General features: G+C 50.7%; 1 protein-coding gene across 1 annotated transcript; it reads left to right on the top strand.

Annotated features, from left to right (window-relative positions):
- The first annotated feature begins 251 nt into the window (after positions 1-251).
- On the top strand, positions 252-4,431 carry TFF1 (trefoil factor 1). Its single transcript, XM_063702529.1, has 3 exons — positions 252-376; positions 3,316-3,468; positions 4,222-4,431. The coding sequence occupies exons 1-3, from the start codon at positions 292-294 to the stop codon at positions 4,236-4,238; spliced, it is 255 nt and encodes an 84-aa protein (XP_063558599.1). The 5' UTR covers positions 252-291; the 3' UTR covers positions 4,239-4,431.
- Positions 4,432-10,917: the final 6,486 nt, after the last annotated feature.

Here is a 10,917-nt window from a genome sequence, read left to right as displayed (position 1 = left end):
GGAGACTCCCATGGGAAAGAGGGACTTTCTGAATCTCAGATCCCTCAGCCAAGATGACCTCACCACATGTCGTCTCTGTCTATCAGCAAATCCTTCCATGTAGCTTGACCATGTCTAGGAAACACCTTTGATAAAAATCAGTGGAGATTATTGTCTCAGAGGATCCCCGGGCCTCCTTAGGCAAATGTTATCTAACGCTCTTTAAGCAAACAGAGCCTGCCCTATAAAATCCGGGGCTCGGGCGGCCTCTCATCCCTGACTCGGGGTCACCTTTGGAGCAGAGAGGAGCCAATGGCCGCCATGGAGAACAAGGTGATCTGCGCCCTGGTCCTGGTGTCCATGCTGGCCCTCGGCACCCTGGCTGAGGCCCAGACAGGTAAGGCGTGCTTCTTCCTGCTCTGTGGGGCCACAGCCAGCTCAGGCAGCCTCTGCCAGGAGCCACTGTTTTACATACATATTTTTGAGCACCTGTTTTGTGCCAGGTGCTGTTCTAGGCCCTTAAAAGTATATCCAATTTACAGGATTGGCAAAAGCAGGTGGAGAGTAACGCAGGGTGGCAGGGCCCCCGGAGACCTTCGAGAAGTGCGACAAGGAGGGGGCTGCCTTCAGTCGGGGCTGTTTTCCTGTGTTAGGAAGACTATACAATCCTCCCAAGTGTCTTGTTTCAAAGAGGAAGTGTTGGCGTGGGGTCTCAGAATAGTGCTTTTGAGTGTTCATGCCAACATCTCCCCCAGGGGCAGACCCTCCCAAAGCCCATCCAGATAGGCCCAAATGCCCGTCCCAGTGGTGGCCAACTGGGAGACCCTCTCCTACAGGTTCCTGGGCTCCCCTGGGATCCACGCTCTGGGAGTCAAAGCCACCTCTCTCATGAGTGCTTGGCTGGCAACCCATATTCCCTGGTGTTGTCAAGTGGATCGGTTGCCCTGGGTCCTTCTAGGGAGTGGAGGAGGAGGCCATTCTTGCTTCCTTGGGAAGTGTTTGCATCTCAACTCCTTTACCTGCAGAATGGATCAACGGTCTGCCCTAGGGCTGTCAGGAAATGCTGTGTGGCAGCATCTGCGACTTGCACTTTGCCAGCTGCGGGGAGCTGAATAACTTATTTGCCGTTGTTAGGTACAGTTTCAAGGTGGGGGCAGGAGAAAGGGCTTTCCACGTTTCCAAAGCAAGGGTTTCCAGAGAGGCCTGAAGAGGGAGCGCCCAGTGGTGCTGTCCGTGCCCCCACTGCCCTCCAGCCACCTCGTGATTGCTGCTGTGGGGTACCGGGCCTGAGGGGTGGGCTTGGGCAGCATAGAAGAGCAGCCAGCATTGGGCTGCAGTGGGAAGACCCACAAGCCCATGGCAGGGAGCGGGGGAGCTTTGGAACCCGAGAGAGGAAGTGGCCTCGGTGTACAGAACGAACTGGGTGGGTCCCCGTGCTGGCCACCCCCAGGCCCATCTGCCTGCGCCCTTGCCCCCACCCCAGCCCCCAGCTCTGCCCCCTGTGCTGTGGGATCACAGAGGCCATGGCAAACTCCCCTCCCCACCCAACACATCCTCTGGCTCAAGGCTCAGAGCGTCTTTGCGGGTCACTCAGGTCCATGATCCTGTTACAACTGAAATCTAGAAAATTGTGATTACAGTTTAGTGCATTCGTGTGTGGAAACCATTTCCATTTATTTCCATCATGCGACAAAGCGGGTGGGCAAGAGAGTCTGCTGGAGGCAGAGCGCCGGGGCTGGAAATCTTCCTCCCTGCGGAGGAAACCCCCCCGACCCCCAGGATGATGATCCTCCCTCACCACGGGGCCTCTCTTGACCCCCACAGTGCCCTGGGGGTGGGCGATGATCACCTTCACTTCGCGATGGATCCAGACCCCAGGAGGGCAAGGTTCCCATGGAAGCTGCTGGGCAGCGGGAGGTGAACACGGATCCTTCCCAGCAAGCCAGGAACGCTTTCTCCAAAGACAGCTCGAGGCAGTCCCTGATAGCAAAGCAGACAAGAGAACAGCCCCTCTCGGCCTCCCCTGGGGCGCCCTCACCTGAGCCAGTGTGGCCAGACTGAGTTCCTCCCCTCCTATGCCCCAAGACAGGGACAGGGACCGGAGGGTGCTCTGGGCTCCTCTTTCACCCCCTGCTGCAGGCTGTCAACCAGATCCTAATAGGTTGCTTTCTGAGACCTTGGATTCCGCAGAGCTCAGAGCCTGAAGCTCTGGTGTTAGAACCTCTTGCATAAGATCCTGCGGCAGCCCCCAGCCAGCCCCATCTGTCCACGTGTCTTCCTCCTCTAGATCCCTTTCCTCACTGCCCTGCTTCAAGCTGTTTCACAGCTTCTACCCTCTGTCGGCTCCTCCTAGACCACACCATCTGGTCCTCTCACCTCACCTGCAATGGGTTTCCACCTCCTGAACACAACTGGGTCTCTGGAATGGCCTTTGCCCATGCGGCTCCATCTTCACCTGGTGAACCTCCTCCTGCGGGGAGCCCCCCTGCTTTGTTCAGCCTGCTTGTCATTGGCCTCTCCGGGGAGTGCCCTACCCCCATGGTTACCCTGGGCACCCTGGGACGATGGCCTTGCGTTGTCTCGCACATGTTCTTGCCTTTCTCTTCCATCAGATCCTTAGACTCTTTTTTTTTTTTTGAGACGGAGTCTTGCTCTGTCACTCAGGCTGGAGTGCAATGGTGTGATCTTGGCTCACTACAACCTCTGCCTCCTGGGTTCAAGTGATTCTCCTGCCTCAGCCTCCCAAGTAGCTGGGATTACAGACGTGTGCCACGATGCCCGCCTAATTTTTTGTATTTTTAGTAAAGATGGGGCTTCACCATGTTGGTCAGGCTGGTCTTGAACTCCTGACCTCAAGTGATTCACCTCCTTTGGCCTCCCAAAGTGCTGGGATTACAGGCGTGAGCCTGGGCCCAGATATTTAGACTCTTATTCATGACTTCTCTGGTTTTAATTGCTGGGTCTCTCTCACCTGGCACAGCGCCTGGCTTTTGCCATGCTAGCTCCCGCTTCTCATGCACACAAATGGTGCTCAGTAAATATTTATGTATTGAGTAAAATTTAATAATCATTTGTTGAAATTAAAAAGTGAATAAATAAGTTACCTAGAAAGACGCAAAGTCCACAAACCCGGGGCACCTTGCATTTTCCCTGAGCGTAATGTTTGCACATCAGGATGTGAGGACCACATCTCCCTCTCATGTCCTGAGGGTTTTATATCCGCCTCACTGGACGGTTGCTGATGTCATTGGAGAAGGAAGCTGGATGGGTGTGTGCATGATAACATCAAGGAATTCAGCCCACAACTTACTTTGCTTCTTACCTGTGCACTTTCAGAGACGTGTACAGTGGCCCCCCGTGAAAGACAGAATTGTGGTTTTCCTGGTGTCACGCCCTCCCAGTGTGCAAATAAGGGCTGCTGTTTCGACAACACCGTTCGTGGGGTCCCCTGGTGCTTCTATCCTAATACCATCGACGTCCCTCCAGAAGGTATGGCCTTTTTATACCATGGGTTCTGAAGATTTAGAATTAGTTAGAAAAGTCATTTAAGACTACAGAGGCTCTGATCAGCATCACCAGCTATGCCTTTACTCAGAGTCACGGCCGCCAGTGGTGGTGCAATGGGGTAGCCTGAGTCAGGCTGCATTCAGGTCCAGGAATAGAAAGGCAGGGCTAAGGGACTTGGGAAGAAACCCGATTTCCCCTCGGCTTCTCTTCACATCTCTAACCAAAAGCCTGTGAAGAGCCACTGTTGGTAACGCTTTCTAGCTTGCCTAGGATAGAGGGGGAAGGCATGACAAAATCTGAAGACAGTTCATGTATTCTTTTTTTTTTTTTTTGAAATGGAGTCTCGCCCTGTTGCCCCTGAGCTGGAGTGCAATGGCGCGATCTTGGCTCACTGCAATCTCTGCCTCCTGAGTTCAACCTCAGCTTCCTAGTACTGAGATTACAGGCGTGTGCCACTACGCCCAGCTAATTTTTTTTGTATTTTTAGTAGAGACGGGGTTTCACCATGTTGGCCAGGCTGGTCTTGAACTCTTGACCTCAGGTGATCTGCCCGCCTCAGCCTCCCAGAGAGCTGGGATTACAGGCGTGAGCCACCGTGCCCGGCTGACAGTTCATGTTTTCTAAAGAATGTGCCTATTGATACTTTAAAGTAAAAACTCTGTAATTGTTTAAATGTGAAAGAAAATATTTATCCTCACTAAAGCATCTCTTCCTCCCTACCCCTCACCCCTGTAGAGGAGTGTGAATTTTAGACACTTCTGCAGGGATCTGCCTGCATCCTGACGCGGTGCCGTCCCCAGCACGGTGATTAGTCCCAGAGCTCGGCTGCCACCTCCACCGGACACCTCAGACACGCTTCTGCAGCTGTGCCTCGGCTCACAACACAGATTGACTGCTCTTTGACTACTCAAAATTGGCCTAAAAATTAAAAGAGATCGATATTAATCTGTGCTGTTCATTCTTTTAAAGAATATGAATGATTTTCCTTTCTTTGAAAGTGAAGCGCAGCGTTTCGCCCTGTGCTCTCGCAGAAGTTCTGCATCTTCTGGGCTTCCTGAGCTGGGATTCAAGTGGGCAGCTGAGTGCAGAAAGCAGGGATGGTGGGGTGTACAGTAGGACAGTGGGGTGTGCAGTAGGACAGTGGGGTGTACAGTAGGATAGTGGGGTGTGCAGTAGGATGATGGGGTGTACAGTAGGACGGTGGGGTGTACAGTAGGGGGGTGGGATGTGCAGTAGGATGGTGGGGTGTGCAGCAGGACGGTGGGGTGTGCAGCAGGATGGTGGGGTGTGCAGTAGGATGATGGGGTGTGCAGTAGGACGGTGGGGTGTGCAGCAGGATGGTGGGGTGTGCAGCAGGACGCAAGTCCAAGCCGCACTCTTGTCCAGGCATGAAAATGGACACCGACTCCCCTGGCATTTCTTAACTACTCACCGCGGATGCCCCAGCGACCAAGTGATACAAGTTACCTTTCCGTTTATTTGCTTTCCCAAATAGAAATTGGCATAGGAGATGAAACCTGTAGCAGAATGTCTGAAAGCATGTGTAATAAAAATTGCAGAGGGTGGCATGGACTGACCCCTCCAGGAAAACCCCTCCCCAACCTCAGATCTGAACGAACTAGAAAATAGAACAGCAGGGGAGGCATACAGAAGCCAAAATGTCACTTTATTCCCACTGGCCCCTCTGTAGCTTGGCAAGGATTGGGAGAGGGTGTCCCCCCAACCTAGTCGTCCTTGCTCTGGGGACCTCAGCTCAGCAAGCCCCAAGCCAACTGCACCCTGGGTTCCTCCTCCTCCCACCTGTCCCTCCATCTGGTGCTCTTGTGCTGGGCACACGTTGCACAGTTATACTGGAGATGGGGTCCCCCGGGAGCTCTGGAAAGCTCCTGCTCTCTGCAGCCAGACGGTTCCAGGGAGGAAGAGGGAGGTGCAGAACTGAGCGGGGCCAGCTCTTTCCACATTAACCAGTCTGGCAAATCGTTCCCAAACCCTTGGCTACCACGTTAAGCAGGTAAAGAGGCCTGAGAGGCCGGGAGACACCCACCAAGAAGAACCATCAGGAACGGGAAGCCCCCTGCCCCCTGCACACAGCAGCACACACATGAGCCGTAATAATACATATGTCACGTATGTGTCAGGGGGGCCACAGACACCTCCTCTTACGTCTCAGATGTGCAAGGAAGTTTTAGCTTTTCTTCTCCATCTATGGTATGTCTGATCTTACACCCTCTGTCTGCTAATTACAGGTAAAAACGAGCTAACTTTATTTAGTCCAATTCCTCTTAAAATTCAGTTTCTCATAACAATTTGCACAGCTTCTGTCGGTCACAGTCTTTGGGAACGTATTGCTCAGTCTCTTACCTCGCTCTACCCCATCTTGCCCTCTCTACCCCTGGGTGGGGTGAAGGAGCCCCTGGGGTCTGCCCATGCCCTTTGGATTCCTGCTGGCCCACTGTGGAGCAGAAGCTGGGGGTTCTCAGAGCCCAGCTGGTGTGTGGCCTGTCCGTTCTTCCCACGGTTCTCCAGTGTCAGAAAGGTGGGCTTTCCACACGACATCTCGTAGCTGACTGTTTCCTGGCTGTCCACCATCCATTCTTTCTTACCTAACTTGCACTGTACGAAGGAAGGCGGAAAAAGAATTCACTTTCCCAGCCCCTCTTTTAGCCAGAAGTGACTGTGCAATTCTATGTGGCCCATGAGACCTAGGGGGCATCTCCTTGAAGGTGGGGCAGGCTTCTCCCTTGATGAATGAAGAGCGCCCTCTGGCTTCCTAGGCCAGCCCTTGCAGCCTGCCTTTGGGTGTTGTGGAAGGTGGGTGTGATGTGGTGTTGCAGGCAGCCATTATGTAATAATGAGGTAAGCCCAAGAGCTAGAGCCTTAATAACCCTGAGCTACTGATTTGAGCCCCCCACCCACCTTGAGACATCATGTTAAATAAACCTAAGTGTGCTTATGGGTTAAATCACTGCTGGTTTGGTTTCCTGTTGCATTTCAGTATATTACCAAGGCCCATATCTTCCATCTACCATAGAACAGTGAGCCTATGGCCCAGCCACGATGGCCAGGAACAACCACTCTCACCAAGGACTGCAGGCAGAGCCAGTTAACAAGGTGGGTCACTGCCTTCCTGTGGTTTCCCTGGGCCTCCACTCAGTGGAGCCTGGGCAACAGGGCAAAACTCTGTTTCTACTAAAAATACAAAAACTCGCTAAGTGTATGGTACATGCCTGTAGTCCCAGTTACTAGGGAGGCTGAAGTGGAAGGATTTCTTGAGCCCAGGAGGTGGAGTCTGCAGTGAGTCGAGACTGTGCTACTGCACTCCAGCCTGGGCGACACAGTGAGACACTGTCTTAAAAAAAAAAATAAATAAAAAGCGCCCTTCCACTTCAGATCTGCTCAATGGAGTTACATGTCAGTTTACACTTTTCTTGTAAGCTGCTCCTTGGCTTGCAAGCAGCACCCTTGTGCTGCCTCTTCCCATGCTTGTCTGTCTGTGTGTCTGGGGTCTGTGTGTCCAAATGTCCTCTTCTCATAAGGACACCAGTCAGGTTGGATTAGGGCCCATCCTAACAACCCCATTTTAACTTGATAAAATAAAAACTTGGCCAGACGTGGTGGCTCATGCCTGTAATCCCAGCACTTTGGGAGGCTGAAGCGGGCAGATCACCTGAGGTCAGGAGTTCGAGACCAGCCTGACCAACATGGAGAAACCCCATCTACTAAAAATACAAAATTTCCCGCATGTGGTGGCACAGTCCCATAATCCCAGCTACTCGGAGACTGAGGCAGGAGAATTGCTTGAACCCGGGAGGCAGAGGTTGTCGTGAGCTGAGATTGTGCCACTGCACTCCAGCCTGGGCAACAAGAGTGAAACTCCCTCTCAAAAAAAAAAAAAAGAAAAGAAAAGAAAAGAAAAACTTCAGCTGAATTACATTTAAAGAAGTTTAATTGAGCAAAGAACCATTCACGAATCGGGCAGCCTGCTGAGTCAGAGTAGGCTTAGACTCCAGCACAGTCACGGGGTGGAAGCAGATTTATGGACACAGACAGGAAAGTGAGGCACAGAAAATGGATATGAGGCACAGAAACAGCGGGACTGGTTACAGCTCTGCCTTTGCCTCACTTGAACTCAGTTCGGACAGTTGGCTGCATTTGATTGGTCAGAACTCGGTGACTGGCACCTCAGTTCGGACAGTTGGCTGCATTTGATTGGTCAGAACTTGGTGATTGGCACAAGTGTAGGCTACGGTCGGTTTACGCCTCCACCTGTTATAGTTCACGATGTACAGAGAAACCTTTAGTCCAAATTTAAAATATGTAAGGGGGAAGCTTTAGGCTAAACTTGATTTCACAATTTTAATCACCTCTTTAAAGGCGCCTTCTCCAGATGTGATCCCATTCTGAGGCGCTGGGGTTTCCGGCTTCAACATAGAAGAACAGAGTTGGGCCGTAACAGTGGTATCTGTTACCTGCAACCAAGGAGCCCTGGCCCATGCAGATTATTACAGAGTGCTGTCACCACTGTGTGAGACAAGGCAATTCTGCTGTGGGAAGCAAGAAAACAAAGTGGATTTTGGGCAACTGGAGGTATGTCAGGTGCATATGGGGGCACACATTCATAAGGAGTATTCAAGGTGGACGGTGAAGGCGTGGTCCTCTGTGAGATATGCTGTGTGATGAGAAGGATGGAACCAACAAGAACGTCATTAGGGAGAGAAAAGGATGAGAAGGCCGCGTCACAGGGAACCAATGGTGTGCTCTAGGCTGACAACTCCTTTAGCCCTGAACCAGCAGCTCACGGTGACCACCCACCCTGCGCTTGGCCCCGGAAATGCGCAGTAAACATGGGCTGCTCTGTGGATCCTGCGGGGCTGCAGCTGAGCTCAGAAGCCCTCCCCCAGAATCTCTTAGACAAAGCAAGAGCATGTGTTAGCCCCAGGCTCCCTCCACCTCCTGGTCCCCAGCTGAGATCTCCATTACTATGACCCTGGTGGAGAAGGTGGAGAGACGGAGAGGATGTGTGAGTTCCTCGTGGCCAGAATTCAGGCGTGTGGTCCTTCTACCCTCCCACACCTCTATGAGGTGTTCACCTTCTCTTTCCCTTCATTTTTCACTACGTGCTGTCAATCGATTTAATAAACAGCAGGTTTCACACCTTAATTTGGTCTATGCACACCTCTGTTCTGCCACTGGCTATGTACTCGGAGGCCACAGTTGCTTCTAGATAATTTCCTACACAACAGGGTTCTGTTCAGGGCATTTATTGAACTAAAGGTCAGACCAGGAACTAATTCTCGAAGGCAAGCTGTGGCTTAAGTTCATATTTGTAGGGTCACTGGGAAAGATATTGTTAACTTAAGAAAACTCCCTCACCTTTCTTTGCAAGTAGAGGGAGGGGTGGTTTGTTGCAATATTTAATTTTTATGAGTCTGATAGGAAACATCAGCTCGTAAGAAAGAGACACACACCTGGTAAATCCCAGTCCTTGTAACTTACCAGAAGGAAGGGATGGCCATTAGGAAGAAGGGGCTCCCTGACTTAAAGGTCCAAGTAGACAGAAGACACCAGTTGGTAACACAAGAATAAATAGTATTATTTTTAAAGGATTTCTGACTTGTTCTTTTCAGCTCTTAACAGTGCCCTGAGCTGGACATTTTTGAGGTAGCAAACAGACTAAATTAGACCAAACCATACATGCCCACACATGCACGTGCTACAAGGGGACTCAGTGAAGCTAAAGGCAAGTATTGGAAGGATTTTCTACATTTCATCTGATCTAGTCTATCAGTGTCGAGAAGTGGGAAGGGCTGAGCTTATTTTATCCTACGTGCAAGCCAGCAGGTGAGTCTGCCAGTTTCCTGTTTGCTGGCAGAAGACAGGAGATTCCTGGTTCAAAGATAAATGACTTTATTACTCATGCTACAGCAAGCAGCATGAAGAAAGGTTACTTGTGTTGGTTCTCTTTGCCTCCAAGACCCCCAAGGGACTGGGACCGGGAATGGGCTCAGATGGGTGCCTGCACACACAGTGGGTTGCCTTATAGGAGAGAAGCCCTGGACTTAGGGATCCACGTGTTTTATAAGGACAGTGAGCTTGCCTGCTCTTTGCTTCAGAGGGAGACACTTTATCCACTTTCCAAGATTGTTTGTGACCCAAACATCCTTGGGGAGATAGTCTGGAAGAAAGAACTGTTTTAACTGCCTCCTATGCATTTCGTTGGTGAGGGGGGGATTTCACCCTAGGATGATGGACCCAAACATCCTTGGAGAGATAGTCTGGAAGAAAGAACTGTTTTAACTGCCTCCTATGCATTTCGTTGGTGAGGGGGGGATTTCACCCTAGGATGATGGACCCAAACATCCTTGGAGAGATAGTCTGGAAGAAAGAACTATTTTAACTGCCTCCTATGCATTTCGTTGGTGAGGGGGGGATTTCACCCTAGGATGATGGACCCAAACATCCTTGGGGAGATAGTCTGGAAGAAAGAACTGTTTTAACTGCCTCCTATGCATTTCGTTGGTGAGGGGGGGATTTCACCCTAGGATGATGGGATGACTGAACATGCCACCCCCAACACAACATAGGTGAGAACAATAGCAGTTTGTGAGTCCCATATCCTTATAGCTCAGGGGCTGAGGACACTGTGCCATGTGGAGCCACACAGAGGTGGCATTCAGGAGCAGAGTGAATAAGCAAAGGCTGCGGAAAGCAGGCTTTGTAGTATCAAGAGGGCGTAGTGGCTAGTGGTTCTCCCAGGAGGATGCAATTGGCTTGTTTAAATAATTCTGTGGGCTGGCAGAAAACTGAAATCTGCTACTCACGGATAAGCAAGCACGGTGCCTGATCCCTTGATAGGGAGGGTTGTTTGGCTAGGGGACCTTATCCATGAGTAGAGATGGGAGGGGAACTTTCGGTAAGGCTGCTTGAGGCCCTCTCTGTTTCACCAGATGTCAAGGCAGTACTTAATATTGTGCCTTAAGTTTAGGTCTTATGCCATATGGATAGTTAGTTTCTTATTCACAGGATGTGCAGAAATGTGAGAAATTTATGGAGAACTGTCTCCCAACAACCAGTATACTAAATATCTTATTTTCAGGACAAGATTATAGAGGGAGGAAAAAGGATTAAGGCTCATTTCTGTAACATTTTCTTAAGAAAAATAGAATACAAATATTTCCCTCCATTGTTATTTTTAAATTTTATTTTTAGACAGCTTAAGACTACAATATAGGGGTATGTGCAACCTCTCCTGAGTTCAAGCGATTCTTCTGCTTCAGCCTCCTAAGTAGTGGGGATTGCAAGCATGAGCTACCATGCCTGACTAATTATTGTATTTTTAGTAGAGATGGAATTTCACCATGTTGGCCAGGCTGTTCCTGACCTCAGGTGATCTGCCCACCTAGGCCTCCCTAAGTGCTGGGATTGTAGCGT

This window comes from Gorilla gorilla, chromosome 22 (genome assembly GCF_029281585.2).
Source record: "Gorilla gorilla gorilla isolate KB3781 chromosome 22, NHGRI_mGorGor1-v2.1_pri, whole genome shotgun sequence".
NCBI lineage: Eukaryota > Metazoa > Chordata > Mammalia > Primates > Hominidae > Gorilla > Gorilla gorilla.
This window is presented reverse-complemented; position numbering and strand designations above follow the sequence as displayed.